The sequence below is a fragment of the Dendrobates tinctorius genome, unplaced genomic scaffold (genome assembly GCF_039654945.1).
Source record: "Dendrobates tinctorius isolate UK_male_01 unplaced genomic scaffold, ASM3965494v1 ptg000107l, whole genome shotgun sequence".
In the NCBI taxonomy this organism is placed as follows: Eukaryota; Metazoa; Chordata; class Amphibia; order Anura; family Dendrobatidae; genus Dendrobates; species Dendrobates tinctorius.
Window position 1 is genome coordinate 16,675,890 of NW_027361775.1, and position 20,530 is coordinate 16,696,419.

At 38.8% G+C, this 20,530-nt stretch overlaps 1 protein-coding gene across 3 annotated transcripts in view; it reads right to left on the reverse strand.

Annotated features, from left to right (window-relative positions):
- The window catches only part of DLGAP2 (DLG associated protein 2), an 824,782-nt gene that overhangs the window by 165,869 nt on the left and 638,383 nt on the right, over window positions 1-20,530 (reverse strand). For all 3 annotated transcript variants that reach the window (XM_073589202.1, XM_073589200.1, XM_073589201.1), the window contains one exon: window positions 13,313-13,532. In XM_073589202.1, the coding sequence (XP_073445303.1) occupies window positions 13,313-13,532 (220 nt within the window). The remainder of the gene's footprint in view (window positions 1-13,312; window positions 13,533-20,530) is intronic.

Sequence of the window (20,530 nt, forward strand, 5' to 3'; positions counted from 1 at the left end):
AACTAGAGAGTGCTACTCACATAAATCATAAGCATCCCAGTGTGATGGAGAAAATTGACTGAATGGCATCTCCTCATATTTCAGCAGAGATATTTTTCGAATGAGTAATTGATTTCTGCACCATACATGTGAACACCATTATCTTTCTTCCATTTCTATCCAGTGTTTCTGATGCTTGACAGCCATTATAATACTTTTAATAGTCCACCTTGAAGTTAATATTTCCCAACATTTCAGGGAAATTTAAACAAGACATGAGTACTCAAGTATCAATAAAATACCCAAATACCTGAACATATAATTTTATTTCTATCTTGTGCATAAAATATAATTTTGGTTATCAAAAATGTTTCTGTTGCTTAACTTTTTAACACATTAATCTTTCCTCAGTCATGTACAAAATAAAGAATACCCAATTTTCAAGTCTACGGTATAATTAGTTTTAGTTTCTTTGTGGAGTTAAGGTACTGTCACACTTAGCGATGTACCAGCGATCCCGACCAGCGATATGACGCGGTCAGGATCGCTGGTAAATCGCTAAGTGGTCACTAGTGAGCTGCCACACAGGCAGATCTCACCAGCGACATCGCTGGGGTCGGGGGTCGCTACTTACATGTCAGACGAGGCGATCCTGACGTCCACATCCATGCGTCGCTCGTCGTCACAGCAGGAAGCCCCAGCAGGAAGCTGACGACAAGAAACAGTCCAGGACGTTCTCGCGCGATCAGCGATAACAAGCGGGGGATCGGTCGGAGGTAAGTATCAGACATAGCAATATCGCTAGCAATATCGCTATAACGTCATAAAATCCAGTGACGTTATAGCGATATTGCTAGCGATATCGCTTAGTGTGACAGGCCCTTTAGTCTCAAAGGTCAAAAATGAATAGAAGCAATTTACATGATTTTAGTATTCTGAAATGTGCTCCTGTAGAAGCAAGAATATGATGGGTCAAATAAAACCTAATCATTGTACTAACTAGTCACTTCTATGATCGTCATGACCAAGACTAAATTGCAGAAATATAAGATTTTATCTAACAGAACTTGTGAGAAAATAACTGGAATAATATTATGGACAGTCATTGACAGGAAAGTATTTATCAGTGTGAATTACAAATAAGGACCTACAGGTCTATACAGTCACCTACAATTCTATGTGGTTCCAGATCAATGGACATTACGTAGTCTTCAAGACCTTAAACTTATTTTTAAACCCACAAACTCAACTTACTGTATCTCTACAAGTATCTAGCTGAAAATAAAGTCAGTGGGTAAAGGAATTATCAATATCCACATATACAGGTACTTTACAAGGATGTATCATTGAAGATCATTAAGGCAGGTGAAGAGTTCTTAGACAGAACAGAATTATCTCTTCATGTTACAGAAAGAGAAGAAATTCGAAGTGCACCTGAAGAAACGGAGGAATGGAAACATGTGACCCAGAGAGGCAGGAGGAACGGGAAGCGGTCAGCGCCCATACTGCTAAGGAACCAGTACCAGGCTCTTACACAGGAGAGCGATGAAGAAATACATCAGCATAAGACTTTGCCCACAAACACCAACCTTGTACGCCTTCAGAATCCTCCTGCATGGAGAAAGAAAAATGTTATGAAGAAGAAATGAAGAGTGGTGGTAATGGGGGATTCCCTGTTGAGAGGAACGGAGGCCGCTATCTGCAGACCGGATATAACTTCAAGTGAAATGTGCTGTCTTCCAGGTGCAAAAATTAAAGATGTGTCTGACAGGATATCAGGACTCTTCAGACCTACAGATGACTACCCATTCCTGCTAATACATGTGGGGACAAATGACACAGCAAGATACGACCTGGAAACTATCTGCAATGACTTTGAAAACTTAGGTAAGAAAGTGAAAGAACTGGAAGTGCAGGTGGTCTTCTCTTCCATCCTCCCAGTGGATGGCCATGGAACAAGGAGGTAGAATAAGATTCTGCGTTTCCAACCCAATAACGTTTCCCCCTTAAGGACCTACTTTTTGGCAGTGATATGGACAGTCACTCTGCTAGTTGAGGCACCCAGCCATTGCAGGGCCTTCTCTTTTCTTTATGGACAAATATATTTAAACCCCTTTATATCTATTTGTATAACTCCTCTGATGAATCCCAGTTATTGGGGAGGAAACGCGTAGGGAGAAAAATACCCCATCTGACGACTGGGGGTGACACTATAGGGTCCATTTGGGGCCTGTCCTTGTAAGGACAGGAGTAATACCTGGTCACGACAGGGAGGATAGGGAAAATTGCACACCTGTAACCCTTTAACCTCCTTTTCCACACGCTGGCTTGTGCTGCTATATGGACCCGAATACCCGGCAGGGGACCTCTGAAAAATACGCCGGGGCGTCTATGTCCATGACTAATGGTGAGACCGAACCATTTTTTAAATGAGCACTGATACACACGAGCACTATTATGTCTGTTTATGTGTTGTTTATGTGATGTCTCAGGTTTTAATGAATTATTAAAGATTATGTTTTATTTTGAATGGGAATCCTCCAAGCTGGTGGATTCATAACTGTCTTAGTGATCGGACCCAAAGAGTGGTCATAAATGGCTGCACATCCAGTCGGAAGAATGTCTCAAGTGGGGTACCACAGGGCTCTGTCCTGGGCCCTGTATTGTTCAACATCTTTATCAATGATTTAGATGAAGGAATTGAGGGTAAACTGATTAAATTTGCTGATGACACAAAGCTAGGAGGGATAGCTAATTCTAGATAAGAGACAGAGAGGATTAAAAAAGATATAAATAAACTGTAATAGTGGGCAGCAACTAACAGAATGGTTGTTAACAGGGAAAAATGCAAAGTACAACATCTTGGCATAAAAATGAAAAAAGCATATACAAAATGGGAGGAATAGGGCTAAGCAACAGCACATGTGAAAAAGACTTGGGTATACTAATAGATCACAGACTGAATATGAGTCAACAGTGTGATGCAGCAGCAAAAAAGGCAAATGCAATTCTAGGATGTATAAACAGAAGCATACAGTCTAGATCACGTGAAGTCATTATTGCCCTCTACTTCTCTTTGGTCAGACCTCATCTGGAATACTGTGTCCAGTTTTGGGCACCACACTTTAAAAAAGACATCAACAAACTGGAGCAAGTTCAGAAAAGAGCGACAAGAATGGTGACCGGTCTGCAAACCCTGTCTTATGAGGAAAGGTTGCAGGATTTGGGAATGTTTAGCTTGCAGAAGAGAAGACTGAGAGGAGACTTAATAGCTGTCTACAAATATCTCAAGGGCTGTCACATTGTAGAAGGATCATCTTTATTCTCATTTGCACAAGGAAAGACTAGAAGCATTGAGATGAAACTGAATTGGAGGAGACACAGATTAGATATTAGAAAAAGCTTTTTGACAGTTAGAGTGATCAATGAGTGGAGCAGGCTGCCACGAGAGGTGGTGAGTTCTCCTGTTCATGCTTCCAGATCAAGAAAAATCCCAAAATTGTTTTAAGAGTACATCTTTTCTTTTTGCTTGATCATGAAATAATGTATTTTGAGGTGGGTACTTAAGACTAATTTTGAAATATCAGGTAGTCTGAAGAAGTAGCACCATTCCAGAAATGTGTTGCTGTTTTCTAAAACAATGACTTCTAGAGGAGTTTCACTCTATATATGTTCTACCTTTACAGTCAAAACATGACAAATACACATAGCTAATAAGGTTAATGGAGCTTTTTGAATTGTCTCGTAAATTACATTTAACAATTGCCTGTGTAAAGATGGTATGGGGGGAGGGCAAAGGAGGGTGGGAATAAGCACCCCGTAGTGGCCAGATAGCAAGCAGACTCACCAACAAGACACTGTAGGATGCCACATCTTAAAAAAACAGATTGAATTTATTCAAAGGTATTCCAATACGCAGTGCCTTAAACCTTCACCAAGGTGTGTATCCTTAATACCTTCCAGTCTGTTGCAAGCTTCACACGGGTCTCGGTGAGGCCTAATTCCCTCACACATGGTTTCTTCAGTGCTCACTGTTACATCTCATCTTCCAAGGAAATCCATAAAGACCTTACTCATTCTCAGGAAAATCCTATTTTGGTTACTGTTTCCTGATTATCCTAAGGATATAACATCAATATCAATTCCTATTAAACTTGGTGAGAAAAAAGGCCAGCCGGCACCGCCTTTATCCCAGCCAGGTATTGCTGTCAAACTCGTGCTGTATTGCAGGCTATTACCAAGATCATGGTGCTTGTCCAGAAAATACAATATGTATAAATCCACAATCAGAAGAAAAAAGGACCATAGCACTCACCGATCCAAATAGAAAGTCCGCTTTTATTGGCACACAATTAAAACATCATGGCCGGGAGGCTGTGGGAGAGAGTAAGCACGCACCGACAACTGCTGTTTCGCGCCTAATAGCGCTTCTACAGGTCAGTTTTTGAGTATCCATTCCTATAATGACCTTATTTATTTGTTTTGCTCTTCTTTGAATTAAGGCAGACAGAACTTTTCTATTTTTTTATGATACGGTTTTGTATGACCTTAATTTTTATGGCAACAAATTGTATGTTTTTCATAGCTGTTTGAGGAGCATATGGGTATTAAATAATTTTTATAATATTTTTAGTGGCATGGCTATAGAAAAGGCTACTTTAGCTATTTTAATTACTATCTATTACACAGTTCACATTTCACTCTGAATAAACTGTTAAATTAATTCTTCTGGTTATTCAAGTATCAGATTGGATAATTAAATGTACATTTTTTGTTTTTAGGAAATGTATTAACAAGAAAATGTACTCTATTTTAAAAACCAAATTCTTTTGTACATTTTTTTGTTGGGCTATTAAACATTTTTTAATTACTTTTATCATATTTTTATCCAATTAAAAAATAATATTTAACATGGCTCTGTAGAATATGGTAACTTAACAGTTACTGATGCATATGTATGGGTGGTCATGAATGGGTTAATGTTAATGATTATTGTGAATAGCTGTCACAGTGATCACATGATTACTTACCGAAGATTTTGGCTCACTGCTCTAAGAACAGGAAACATTAGTAATAGCTAGCTATTATAGGGTTCCTTGTAAAGTCCCAACTACTCTCAAGGAGTGACAACAAAAGACGGTACCTCAAACTAAAGACCTGCAATGCCTGCAGTGCATTCATCATTTTTTGTTATCAGTGTTTTTGTGAAAATGAGTTATTTATTTAATTTTTCAGATAAGCACTGCTATCACTGCCAGTAATTAAAAGGGGTATATTCCAATTTAAGAAAAGTGGTCCCCGAAGGATTGCATATTTCTAAAATAACAAAGTCATATAGTACTCACCATCCCCAATGCTAGCACTGGATCTCTGGTGCTGCTTCAGTCTCTGTATTTTGTCTGCATTATGGGATGTCACGTCGACAGAGCATAGCACCACTGCAGTCAATCACTGAACTAGGTATATTATGCCATCAATATCAATAGAGTTGGCGAGCTACGTGACTGACTACAACGCTGATGTTTGCTGTCAACATGATGTCACGCCTACAACCAAAACACAGAGATCGGAGTAGTTGCTTAGAGCCAGCACAGGATCTGTGGAGGGTTAGTCCTACATGTGTCTGCTGTTTTACAACAATCCTTTGAGGATCACTTTTCACAGAGTAGAAAACTTATTATTTTAATATTTTATCTTCTATTACTAATACTGGTATCTCTTAATTACTTTCCTGGAAGTGTGGCCAGATTTAAGATATCTATCTTGTTTAGAAGCTTGCTGAGTCATTAACGTGCATTTGCTCAAGGAACTGCAAACTCTTCCATCATTGTGATCCTGTGGCTGTAAGGGTCCATCACTGTGTGGAAGGTGGTTTTGCCCCCAAGCATATTCGAACTATTTCAAGAGATTAGCTAGTAGTTTTATCAGAAGTATAATTCCATTATCTTTTCAGGTAGAAGATTGCTTGGTTCGATAGTTGAGAAACTATCCATTATTGGAAACGGAGTACAAAAACATTTCTTAAGAAGCTTTCCGAGACATTGATGTAGATGGCCTGTTGTTGGGATAGGTAATCAATATCAGATCATGGGGGTCCAAGTCCCAGCACTCCTATCAATCAGAGGACTGAAAGAGGCCTTTATTGCTTACAAGGCACATTTACATTTTGTAGCAACTGTGTCTGTCATTGCAGCTCTCTGCAGACCAGGCTCATTCATGCGAGCATTTAGAACTTATACTAAATTCTCAAACATCAATGTGGTTCTTTTCAGCATTTGGTAATCTCCTTTTTATTTTTTTCTCTTTTTTTGCTAACTAAAAACTGTATCCTGCTTCGCACACAATGGTAGACATCCAATGTTAGCCCAATGGAAACATTTTCTTAGTAATTCCTATCCTACAGAAAAAAAAACAAAATCAAAAGAGAATAAAAGCTTATTGGAAAAGCAGATACTAGAAAGCTTTCCTAATCAATTTCCAAATGCATCCATTCATTGTGCTTGAGTGCTTTAGATTTAATTACAAGAGTACTTTTTCACGGGATGGAAATAAAGTTCTTTATTCTTTAAACAAATACGTAGTTAATTCAATATAATCTGGGTAAATACATTGCATTTAATATACGAGCAGGAAGGTAATATGAAATTAAAAGGCATACAAGTACTTTTTTTATAGAGTTGGTGCAAATTTACTCTCATATCCCATTCCATCAGACTTGACAATAGTCTGTGGCCGCTGCATGTGGGCTGGAGTACAGCCTGTTACCTGCCAGCAAAAGGGAAGAAAGAAATGTTTACCAAATGGAAAGAGGGAGGCATATCTAAAGAAGAATATAATGCTGTTTGCAGAGCCTGCAGGGCATGAATCAGATTAACTAAAGCTGACAATGAATTAAGGCTTGCAAAAGACATCAAAAGCAATAAAAAAGAATATTGGGGATATGTCAAAAGTAAAAGAAAAAAGTCAAAAATGCTATAGGATTTTTACAGTATAAAAATAATGATGGAATGGTAAGAAAGGATGTTGAGAAGGCCGAACTTTTAAATTCCTATTTTGCATCTGTTTTCTCTCAGAAAAGAAATGTAACATCAACCGATCTTTACGGTCCTATTAAAGGAATAGAAGAATCCACACTATCCATAAACAGAGAGATGGTGAGGGAATACTTAGCTAACATAAATGAACTCAAGTCTCCGGGTCCAGATGAATTACACCCCAGAGTACTGTAGGAGATAGCAGAAGATATTTTTGAACCACTCTCCATAACCTTGGAAAATTCTTGGAGAACAGGAGAAGTCCCCGAAGACTGGAGGAGAGCAAATGTTGTTCCTATCTGCAAAAAGGGGAAGAAGGTGGACCCAGGGAACTATAGGCCAGTGAGTCTGACTTATATACCAGGAAAGACCTTTGAAAATATTATTAAAAAACATGTATGTAAGTACCTGGATAAGAATGAAGTGATTAACCAGAGTCAACATGTGTTTGTAACTAATAAGTCATATCAGATTAACTTAATTTCCTTCTATGACAGAATCACTGACTGGGTGGATCAGGGAAATGCGGTAGATATAGCATATCTTGACTTCAGCAAAGCATTTCACAAAGTATCTCATACTATCCTTATAGAAAAAATGACTAAGTATGGAATGGACAAGGTAACGGTTAGGTGGATTCATAACTGGCTTGGCGATCAGACCCAAAGAGTGGTCATAAATGGCCGCACATCCAGTTGGAAGAATGTCTCAAGAGGGGTACCACAGGGCTCTCTCCTGTGCCCTGTATTGTTCAACATCTTTATCAATGATTTAGATGAAGGAATTGAGGGTAAACTGATTAAATTTGCTGATGACACAAAGCTAGGAGGGATAGCTAATTCTAGAGAAGAGACAGAGAGGATTAAAAAAGATATAAATAAACTGGAATAGTGGGCAGCAACTAACAGAATGGTTGTTAACAGGGAAAAATGCAAAGTACTACATCTGGGCAATAAAAATGAAAAGCATAAACAGAATGGGAGGAATAGGGCTAAGCAACAGCACATGTGAAAAAAACTTGGGTATACTAATAGTTCACAGACTGAACATGAGTCAACAGTGTGATGCAGCAGCAAAAAAGGCAAATACTATTCTGGGATGTATTAACAGAAGCCTACAGTCTAGATCACGTGAAGTCATTATTGAGACGTGACGCCCCATCTGATGTCGTGCCAAGCTAGTGAATCAAAAAATGAGTCACAGATGCTTCTGTGCAGTGGCCATCTAGAATGATGAGATGGGACATGCACAAATCGATAAGGAACAAATTAATACCTGAATACTTTCAAGGTAAGCTAGTTTATAAAGGGGATAATTTGATCCCACTTGATTACACAAGTATTGTTTACCGGTCCTATTCTAATGAAAAGCACAAGTGCTCAATACCTGCTGCTTGTGCTTGCGAGATGATAGCAGTAGATGTGATCTAAGTGGCCTCACTCACTTAGTGATGTAGAAGCGAGTAGGATCACATTGCCCATTTAAGCAGCAATTACTTCTCTAAAAGTCTGTTAAAGTGAGGCTGATAGTCACCAGTCCTATGTTACATTGGTATTAACAGTCCTTATTATGGAAACAATCGCCATCTGCAGCTATGTTTGGTGGTGCTTCACCATAGAAATCAAGACAAGTGGACCCGTAAAAAAGCGGTTTGTAGCGCGAAACGACTAACATCCAGTTTTTCACACTCCGGCACACTCCCTACCTACTGCTTTTTCTGATGTCTTTGTTGAAATAAAGGACTATTTTACACAAGCTTATGGTGAGTGCCACCTTTCTTTTTCTCTTCACAAAATGGGACACATATTTAGGGAACAGCATACTGTTAGACTTGTGGTAACATAGAGAACAGACTGAAAATGTGCACCCATACAGAATATTTTTTTTATCTCAATCCAAACCTGCAATTTTCATCCAATTTTTTTTCAACTCAAGCCCGAAGTGGATCATAAAAGCAGAATATCTACAGAAAAGACTTTCTTTCTTGTATCTATTACGAACTATTGAATATAAAAGTGCATGAAAACCTGTGTGATTCCAACTTTGGCCAATTTCAGAGGACTTATTTTAGCACCCATATTATGGATATAACACCTAGACACCTGCTAAAATGTGCTTGTAGTAGTACTTCTTTGTGCAGTGTCGGACTGAGATGCCAAGGGCCCACCAGTAACAATGACTTTGGGGGCCCACTTCTCACCTGCATACAAATATTATACTACCCTTGTTCACAAATTTACTTATATCTCCATATAATAATAAGCTAGGTAGTTTGGTTAATGAATGATGAGATGCTGCTTTTTTCTGTACAGAGTAAAACATGTGAATTATGCCAAGTACTACTCATTTAGTGCGGTTAGGGGCCCATGACTGCACAGGGGCCCACCGGGGGATTCACCTGTTCCCCTATGGGCCAGTCCGAGTCTGCCAGTGTGAAAGAGGCAGTAGGGTGCTATTTTAGACAATAATATATACAGTAGGAGACCATTTATTAAATCTGTCTACCAATAAACCTGGCCATCCTGCCCAATACAACCAAACACAAAGCAGCTTTATTTTTCCAGAGTGGTTCAAGAAATGGATTGGTTCTTATGAACAAAATGTTTTGCTTGTTAGATAGTTTCAGTCATAGTCTCATTATTGTTTATACATCTGGTTTTAGTGGAGGAGGTTGATTCCAAATGTGTGCCTTTTAAAATATTTTTTAATTGTTTTATTTTTAATGGTGCAAAAGGGGGGTGATTTGAACTTGTGTTTTTTTTATATTTTTTAAAATATATATATTTTATTTTTTACTGTATTTAATAGTCTTCTTAGGGGAGCTGTGACTTTCTAATCGCTTGTGCTACAGTATGTATAGTGAAAATCGCAATCTCCAATGAACGCTAGCTAAACGCTGGCTTTCACAGGAGAATCGTCATGACAACCATGGAGGTCTTCTGCAAATCCCCGACTGTCATGGCAATACATTGGTGCCTTGCGATCACTGCCAATGGGCAAGTGGAATAACACGCCCCCATTTGTGGATTTATGGCGCGTGTTATATGGCGCATATTACATGCCACTGTCAGAGATTGGCAGCGGAATTTAACAGGTTAACAGCTTCAATACACCTCTGGCTGTTAGAGGCACATGATGGCTTATTCAAAGAGCCATCATCTGCGGCGAAAGATGCGCAATTGCGGTGTGTGAGCCCACATCAAAGTCAGGCACATGACATACTGCATAAATGTAATATGTTGTGAAGGGGTTAATATATGTGGGCCATAGAAGTGTATTTCTACATCTCTCTATGAATGTACTGTATATTATACATCATACTTATAAGATAGGTGAAAGGGATCTTATTCACTGTGAGAGAATAGCATATTTGGCTGCTTTCACCTGTTCTCGGCACATGCTGTCACTGTAATAGGAAAAACTGTCCAACTAATTTCCATGCAGAATAGATTATGACCGAACTATCTGTGTGGTGGGTAATTGACTTGACAAGTGTTCTCTTTCTACTGGAACTTCAGCCTTAGCTTTCACTCTAACTAGAATCTAAATCTCGCTGGAGTCTTATTAGTACTTGTCCACATTCCATTACCTAATTGATCTCATCTGCACTTTATTCTTCTATTTTTCTTCTTTAAGTTTCAAGCTAGTGAAATATCTAACTTTAAAACTGATTTGCCATATAAGTGGCTCTAAACAGTGATATAATGCAGAAGCTGAGTAATATAAGAAATATTAAAGGGAACCTGTCTGGCCCCCCCATGCTCCTCTTACCCAGCAGCATTCTAATATGTATAACTAAATTCCCTTCCTAACTAACCCTAAATAATGTTTAAATCCATGGTTAAATCCACGTTTAAAAAAAAAAGGATTTATAAGCTCCCTTTTGCTTATGCTAATTAGACCTTTGACTAGTTGATGGGGCGTTAGTTTCCCTAGGCTAGTTGACCCTCTACCCATGTTATACACAAAAATATGTACTGTAAGGAGGCTAATTGCAAAAAATGTATCAACCCAATACCCCGTTTTTTATCATCTTTTTACTAGCACTTGCTGTGTACTGTTACTTCTTTACAACAGAGTATTTTTATACATTTGTTTTACTGTGCTTTTCTATGTTTCAGTCTTTTGGTTGTGTGAACACTGTCCTACAGACTTGCTCACTGTGTGCATGGCATATGTGTTTGTATTTAATTGGTTTCTTGCCTTTGCAAGATTAGGGAGGTTTTCCACCCCTCCCTTATGGGCCATGCACATAAAGGCCGTCCTCTGCAGCATATCCACATCAGACATTACCTGTCTGAATCCTACTCATATAGGTACTATACACATGGCCAGGTTTTTAAATACATCAGTTAGGGACTGCTCTGATATGGGTTACCTTGACGTTTGGTAGAGCGGCTTAGAATTCGACCTTTTCTTACCTTTGACTCTGCAAAAACTCATACTGTTTCTCTTATTCATTCTCGTATGGACTATTGTAACTCTCTTCTAATCGGTCTCAGTCTTACCAAACTTCCCCCCCAATCTGTCTTGAATGCTGCAGCCAGGATCATATTCCTCGCCAATCATTACACCGATGCCTCTACCTTGTGCCAGTCCTTCCACTGGCTACCCATCCACTCCAGAATCCAGTACAAACTTATTGCCCTCACCCACAAAGCACTCCATGGCTCAGCACCACCCTACATCTCCTCCCTTGTTTCAGTCTACCACCCTACCCGTGCCCTCCGTTCTGCTGATGACCTGAGGTTAGCATCCTCGATAATCAGAACCTCCCACTCCCGTCTCCAAGACTATACACGTGCTGCGCCAATTCTTTCGAATGCACTTCCCAGGTCAATACGAGTAGTCCCCAATCCCTACAATTTTAAGCGTGCCCTGAAAACTCATTTATTCAGACTGGTCTACCGCCTCAACACATTAACCTAACTATCCCTGTGTGGCACAGTCAAAAGTTTTACCATAACCAGGTTCCCCGTATCATGTTCCCACATGCTTTATGCATCTATTAGCCCTCTGTGTCCGTACTGTTGCACACTTAACATTATGGCTGGTCCAAACAATCAGGGCAATTGTTACCACCCACCTTGTGTCTCCCCTTTTTCTCTCATAGATTGTAAGCTTGCGAGCAGGGCCCTCTTTCCTCTTGGTATCTGTTATGTTCTATGTGATTATTTTTATGCTGTAATGTCTATTGTCTGTACAAGTCCCCTCTGAAATGTAAAGTGCTACGGAATATGTCGGCGCTATAGAAATAAAATTTATTATTATTATAGTATACATTTTTTGCAAAAAACGTATCAACCAAATACCCTGTTTTTCATCATCTTTTTACTAGCACTTGCTGTTTACTGTTACTTCTTTACAACAGAGTATTTTTATACGTTTGTTTTACTGTGCTTTTCTATGTTTCAAATAATGAACTTAGTAACAAAAGCATAGGGTCCGAGTCATCAAACAGTTTTTGCAACATTTGGTGTTTTTTATATACCACGCCTGAACAGCTAAGCCAACTTTTTGAAAATGGCAAAGGGCACAAGCACCCAACAAATTGTTATCTAATCACTATTTACACCACTAAATTAGTGTAAATTATAAAAAGCAATGCAAGCAAGCGCACAACATACCTCTCAAAGAATTTAGCTCTCCCTTCTCTATGAATGGCATAGAAAACACCAATGTTATTAAATAGTGATGCACAGTTAAGTACAATGTTAAGCACAGTTGAAGTACTGCAGTTCTACGTAAAACTGATTATGCTATGGTCCAAAGACAGCTGACATCAAATTGATAACTTCGGTAACTTGGAATTAGTCAATCCCCATGATATATGGTTGTATTAACAATTCTACAAATTTAAATTTTTTTATTTCCCTCTCCCTCCATGAACCCTCTTTCATTTATCTTCATACCTTGCTTAAATTGTTTTTGTACTTATAGATCTTATCATTGTTTGTTAAAATGTAATATAACAATAAAAATGTAATGAAAAAAAATATTCTACAAGTTTTCCACAAAAGAGTTATAGAGATTTTCAGGTTTCATTTTATTATTTTTTTAAGACAAAGGCTTCCCATATATAAAAAACGTTCAGCAAAGTGGCTGAGCAGTCATGATGTCACCACTGCAGTTAAATCAACAACATACTGTAGATCCGGCGACGGAGAACTTGCGGCTCTAGAGCAGTATGCGGTAAGTACAGGCAACAGTTATTTTTCCATACAGGAAACTTTTGCCATAGAAAAAAATAAACCCGTGAAACCTCAATAATTGCCCCTATTGATGCTTGCACACTTTACCTGTCGTTGACCTGGTTGTGGAAGTGACATTGGAAGAGGATATTGCAGGGACACAATCATCATCCTGGGAATATCCGGCCTGAATAGCTCTCAAGTAACTGTGACTTCTAGTTCGGAAGCATCCTGGGAGGTCTAAAGCGTCCATTGCATGAGCATCAACTTCACTGAAGACCGACTCACACACCGACTCATATTGCCCATTAATTCCTGTTTCACTCATCTGGAAGAAGAGAATAGATGGAGTTGGTGCTGCAAATCATTGTGCTAATCGGCCTGTCCAATTACAGCAAAAAAATGTTGCTTTATCAAAACACGGTGATAAAATGTGCTCTAATTAAAGGAGAATGGAACAAGTGAGGAAATGTGTTCTCACTACGAGAGCAGCAGACTTTGCGGTAATGTCAGGTTTCAACATACTGAACCCGCCGTGCTGACTAGAATATGCGGATTGTCTTCATTGCAATGCCATTGTAATTATTTGCATTATTTGCGATGTAAATTAATATTAAAATTACACATAACATTTCTTGTCTAATATTTTCTCATGGTTTAATTATGAAATAAAACCGTATCATTAAAATATCTAGATTTGTGCTATACCATGATTTTTTTTTAATGAATGTAATTATATACCAGAAACCTGACAAAAAGAAAAGCCTTAGGATAGATATACTGTTTGGCTTGGTGTCAGATGAATGTCCAGAATGCTGCAAATTTAGACTATGTTCCCACGATGAATATTTGCGAGTCCTTGATGTTGCAGATTTCCTGCAGCATTTCTGCCCCAAAAAGGTAGATTAGATTACTTGCATTTTTTATTGTCTTTTTTTTTTTTTTTTTTTTCATGTGTTTTATCTCGATTTTGACCCTGCTGTTTTTGTCTCTAAGGCCATGATCACACGTTCAGTATTTGTCAGTATTTTACCTCAGTAAGCCAGGACCAGGAGTGGGTGATAAATCCAGAAGTGGTGACGTGTTTCTATTATACTTTTCCTCTGATTGTTCCTCTCCTGGTGTTGGCTACAAATACTGAGGTAAAATACTGACCAAATACTGAATGCGTGTATGTGGCCTTAGGCAACGTTCCCACAATGAGCTTTTGGTGCATTTTTGACTCAAAAATGCAGCATCTTAGGTAACGTTCACACAGTCAGTATTTGGTCAGTATTTTACCTCAGTATCTGTAAGACAAAACCAGGAGAGGAAAGATCAGAGGAAAAGTATAATAGAAACACGTCACCACTTCTGGATTTATCACCCACTCCTGGTTCTGACTTACAGATACTGAGGTAAAAAATTCACCAAATACTGAACACAAGGCTTTATTGTTCCAGCAAAGTGCATAGGATTTATAGAAATTTCATGCCCACTGTGCATTTATTGCACTCTACATAAATTGATCTGCAGTGGGGATTTCATATCCGCAGCATGTCAATTTCTCTTGTGGGTGTGCTGAGTTTTCTGTGTGGAATTTCCCCATAGACTTGCATTAGAAAGGGAAAAGTCACAAGAAAAAAAACACATGCATTCCTGGGGTGGAAACACAAACAAGAAAGGAATGTAATCCGCACCTAAGTATAGCAAAAAGTACCAGGAAGTATCAAAAACAAAGCAGCTTTATTTAAAGCATGACACAACAAAAAGATACAAAAATTGCAGTGTTAAAAACACGTGATAAAACCGCATGTTAAAAAAATGAACACAAAAACACAATGAGAAACTGCAAGTGACCCAATTTAAATAATAAACCTACAGGGAAAAAAAACCTCTTACTGTATTTCTTTATGTATATTTTTGTTCCATGTCTGATTCCCCTTTGAAGTATTGTATCTTGCTTGGCTTTTATTGGTATTATCATTAAGGGATATGTTTTGCCCTTATCTTTTACCAGGCATCTATTCTTGATTCGGTTTTATTAATTTAAATAATAAGTGCAGAAATTCTGCAGTGCCAAAAACTCACCAATAGCTCATAATGGGAACGCAGACTTTTGGGTATGTCAAGTTTTATATAAAGCTATTTTCGTTTTGCTACTTCCTGGTATTTAGCTTTGAGAAAAAAATATAGGTATAGTCATTGTTGGTTTACATGTGTTTTTAGCGCAAATGCGCTAATAACAAATATGCATTTTTTACCTGGAGATTTTCCGCATCTAATGCAATGCTGTGGTGAAATTCTGCCCATAAAAGTCAGATTACCAACAGAACAAATTGACATGTTGCAGATTTTCAACACACAGTGCAGGTTAGGCTAAAAAGCTCAGTGGGCACGAGATTTCTATAAATCCCATCCATTTTGATGGAGCTGTAAGATGCTGCGTTTTCCATGCAGTGAAAATATGGAACATCAAAAGCTCAATAAAAACTCATTGTGGGAATTTAACTTTAAAAAGTAAATCTGATGCAATAAAATTGACTTGATACAGTGCTGTGCAAATTAATTGGGGCAAAGCATTTTTTTAAGTAAAATCCGTAAGTTGGTTACCAGTCAGTGATTCACACCAGTTTTAACTGCTTTGAACAGGCACTCACACCTGTTCAAAGCAGTTAAAACTGGTTTGAATCACTGACTGGTAACCAACTTACGATTTTACTTAAAAAAATGCTTTGTCCCAATTAATTTGCACAGCACTGTATGTCAGAGCAACATATCAGAAGCCGCTATTGGCAGTACCAACACAGCTCTAGAGGGATCAAAGAAACATAAAGCCTCCAATTGTAATATATTGTAATATATACAGTGACCAGACAGATTTCATCTTTCTGTAGAAGCCAAACAATAGTAATGATAATGCTCCCAACAATAATATGAATAGAAAACAAAAGTGAGAAGCACTGCAAAGTGTAGTATTAGTCACAGGGAAAGGTAAGTCCGTGAAGGCAATTAAAAGAGAAAAAAGCATAGTTAATGCACAGCTATGTCATGAGCCATGGGCAGAAGTAGATTATTGTAGATGTAGATTATATTAATTACACTTTGATCTGATTTCCAGCATAACCAAATGGTCTTATGCTCTGTAATGAGTGTTTCCAATGTACTGAAAAATGAAAAATTACTGAGATATCCCAGTCTATGAACATCATCGGCTCTTCACTTTTTATCAGATAATAAAAGGCAATGGTGGCAATCACTAGTGCTATCTGTGGGCCGGACACAGTGGTAACGTGTAAAGACGAATAAAATTTACATTGTAAATTTTTGTCATTTGTAACCTGTGCTCACCCTTGAGATGGACATTTTTTTTAAAGGAAGCACAGAAGGGTATAATGGCAAAGCGCTTGCTAGTTACTTAGCACTCTTCCCTTTAACAACTCTAAAGCTCAGAGCAAAGTGAAAAGAGCGAAGAAGATTACATACATGTACGTATAAGGCCTCATTAAGACATCCGTGCATCACAGAGTTCGGATCACGATGCACAGACTGGCCGCAGGTCTCCTAACCTAAACTTGACAGCCTCACATACAGTGGGGCAAAAAAGTATTTAGTCAGTCAGCAATAGTGCAAGTTCCACCACTTAAAAAGATGAGAGGCGTCTGTAATTTACATCATAGGTAGACCTCAACTATGGGAGACAAACTGAGAAAAAAAAATCCAGAAAATCACATTGTCTGTTTTTTTTTCATTTTATTTGCATATTATGGTGGAAAATAAGTATTTGGTCAGAAACAAGCAATCAAGATTTCTGGCTCTCACAGACCTGTAACTTCTTCTTTAAGAGTCTCCTCTTTCCTCCACTCATTACCTGTAGTAATGGCACCTGTTTAAACTTGTTATCAGTATAAAAAGACACCTGTGCACACCCTCAAACAGTCTGACTCCAAACTCCACTATGGTGAAGACCAAAGAGCTGTCAAAGGACACCAGAAACAAAATTGTAGCCCTGCACCAGGCTGGGAAGACTGAATCTGCAATAGCCAACCAGCTTGGAGTGAAGAAATCAACTGTGGGAGCAATAATTAGAAAATGGAAGACATACAAGACCACTGATAATCTCCCTCGATCTGGTGCTCCACGCAAAATCCCACCCCGTGGGGTCAGAATGATCACAAGAACGGTGAGCAAAAATCCCAGAACCACGCGGGGGGACCTAGTGAATGAACTGCAGAGAGCTGGGACCAATGTAACAAGGCCTACCATAAGTAACACACTACGCCACCATGGACTCAGATCCTGCAGTGCCAGACGTGTCCCACTGCTTAAGCCTGTACATGTCCGGGCCCGTCTGAAGTTTGCTAGAGAGCATTTGGATGATCCAGAGGAGTTTTGGGAGAATGTCCTATGGTCTGATGAAACCAAACTGGAACTGTTTGGTAGAAACACAACTTGTCGTGTTTGGAAGAAAAAGAATACTGAGTTGCATCCATCAAACACCATACCTACTGTAAAGCATGGTGGTGGAAACATCATGCTTTGGGGCTGTTTCTCTGCAAAGGGGCCAGGACGACTGATCCGGGTACATGAAAGAATGAATGGGGCCATGTATCGTGAGATTTTGAGGGCAAACCTCCTTCCATCAGCAAGGGCATTGAAGATGAAACGTGGCTGGGTCTTTTAACATGACAATGATCCAAAGCACACCGCCAGGGCAACGAAGGAGTGGCTTCGTAAGAAGCATTTCAAGGTCCTGGAGTGGCCTAGCCAGTCTCCAGATCTCAACCCTATAGAAAACCTTTGGAGGGAGTTGAAAGTCCGTGTTGCCAAGCGAAAAGCCAAAAGCATCACTGCTCTAGAGGAGATCTGCATGGAGGAATGGGCCAACATACCAACAACAGTGTGTGGCAACCTTGTGAAGACTTACAGAAAACGTTTGACCTCTGTCATTGCCAACAAAGGATATATCACAAAGTATTGAGATGAAATTTTGTTTCTGACCAAATACTTATTTTCCACCATAATATGCAAATAAAATGAAAAAAAAAACAGACAATGTGATTTTCTGGATTTTTTTTTCTCAGTTTGTCTCCCATAGTTGAGGTCTACCTATGATGTAAATTACAGACGCCTCTCATCTTTTTAAGTGGTGGAACTTGCACTATTGCTGACTGACTAAATACTTTTTTGCCCCACTGTATGTCTCTTAGGTCTTCTTCACACATCTGTATAAAGCACGTACATGAAAAATGGTACCCATGTCATCAGTCTTTTCCATCGGCATGTCATCCCCATTGGCATGTCATCCATGTGTCCATTTTTACCATCAGTGTTTTTCCGGTATAGATAAAGAAATACATTACAAAGCTTCTCCTAAACTTTGCAAAGTTAAAAACGGACACCACACGGATGACAAATGGATGGCACACAGTTGGCATCCGAGTGCTGTCTGTGTTTTTCACAGACCCACAGATTTGTATTTTACTTTGTCAGCCATGCTGCCAGTAAAAAGCAGACAAGTCTCTGTGTTGTTTGCAAGGAAACACGTCCTTGTAAAAACATGTGCATGTGAGCAGCCCCGTAGGTTATATTGGGTACGTGTGGGATTCATAAAAAACGGATACCACATTTACTGGAAATACAGACGTGTGAAGGAGCTGTTGAGTTGGGATCTGGAGATGTGCGGTAGTCTGTGCATCATAGTTCGTACATGGACCGTGTTTCATGGACATCTGAATTCGTCCTGAGAAATACTTGAAGGTTAGTGCACACTTGGAATGTGAGTCTACAAGCAGTGAGAAAGGAGTGGGTGTAGAATAAGTGTGGGGCTAAACAGCGACTTATGTGGCCCAAAATCGCTATGTGCTGCTGCTACAATGCAGCACAACACAGGTGTATGGGGCCAAACGGCGACCCCTTTGGTTACGCAACTACGGCAAACAACTTGAAAATAATCATACGTGGTCTAACTGTTTCTGACTTGCTTCTTGCGGTACCCTACGGGATGCAATTTTCCCCAATGATCTGCATCATGTGGTAATGTAGCAAGGGTAAGTAGCAATCTATGGCCGCTTGATTTGTGCCATGGCCAAAGTCGCCATGTAGCGAACTATGGAGATACCTGTCATATATGAACCATTCACATAAAATAATACTGAAAAATCAGCAACTGAGTTTTCTTCTATAGTTTATGCAGTGACTTCCCAGCCGATATCTTAGGTCATCTGTTTAATGTATGTGATGATATGTTTTAAATAAGAACCATGTGAAAAACTAGAAAACACATTTGTTTAAACCAGGCCTTGTACTGAAAAGAGAATAAAAAAATAAATGTAAATGACTTCACAGGCTTTGAAAGAACAAGGGAATAGAAGTAACTGATCAATGCATAGACTATTCTAAGTCTAAAGTCAAACAATGACAACTTGCCGACATTTTCTCTAGAAATGTCAGTTCCAAATCATTATGGATTATATGATCTACTGAAGATCTATTATTACATTATGACGCTATTCCCTTTTTCATTCATTAGAGTACCCAAGATGGCAGTTGTTATGGCACTCCCAGAGAAGAAGAAGTCTTATGTCAACTACAATTCAGAGAAGTAATTAATCCATGGAATCTGTTTTAAACCATAAAACCTGCTGTCTCGTTGGTTTATGACTTGATGCATTTATGTCATAAATTCAATGTGATTTTAGATTGTTGCATCTACCCCCACCACATATTAATATAATAAAAAGCATATGGACACCTTTGGGGGCATGAATGCATATATTCTGTACAGGCTAAGAATAATTTTTGCTATTTGGTTTCACTAAAATTTAACATTGTTTGCTTTCTATAGTCTAGTGCTGGCTACAGAATTAGATACGGTATCTCAGAATTTGTCAGTCAGTCCATTTTTTTCCTGTGTTTTTCTGAGCTTTTCTCGGCTGGTTTAAGAACACATGAAAGTTGAAGTGAATGCTGTGGTCATAAATCAATTGAGAGAAACTGAGTAAAAGGCATTTAAAAAGTTACAAGCTCCCATCAGAACCGACTCATTCATGGATTCTCAGTTAATTTGTTTTGCTGTCAACAATATACAGGGAAAAAGATAAGAGCTTGGCAACTGATTACAGATGAGCGGATCTGATTAGACTCAAATTCGCTGGATTTTATTGGGAAATTTGATTTGCAGCAAATTTATTTTCTCCAATTTTTATGTTTTTGCATTATGCTTTGGGTTTGGAGAAAAACGTAAGATGTGGAAAAAAAAACAACAAAAAACAACCAAGACTCACCTCAATGCTCACCTCCACTGCTCACTGTCCTCCGTACAATCCTTGTTCCCTCTTCTTAGGC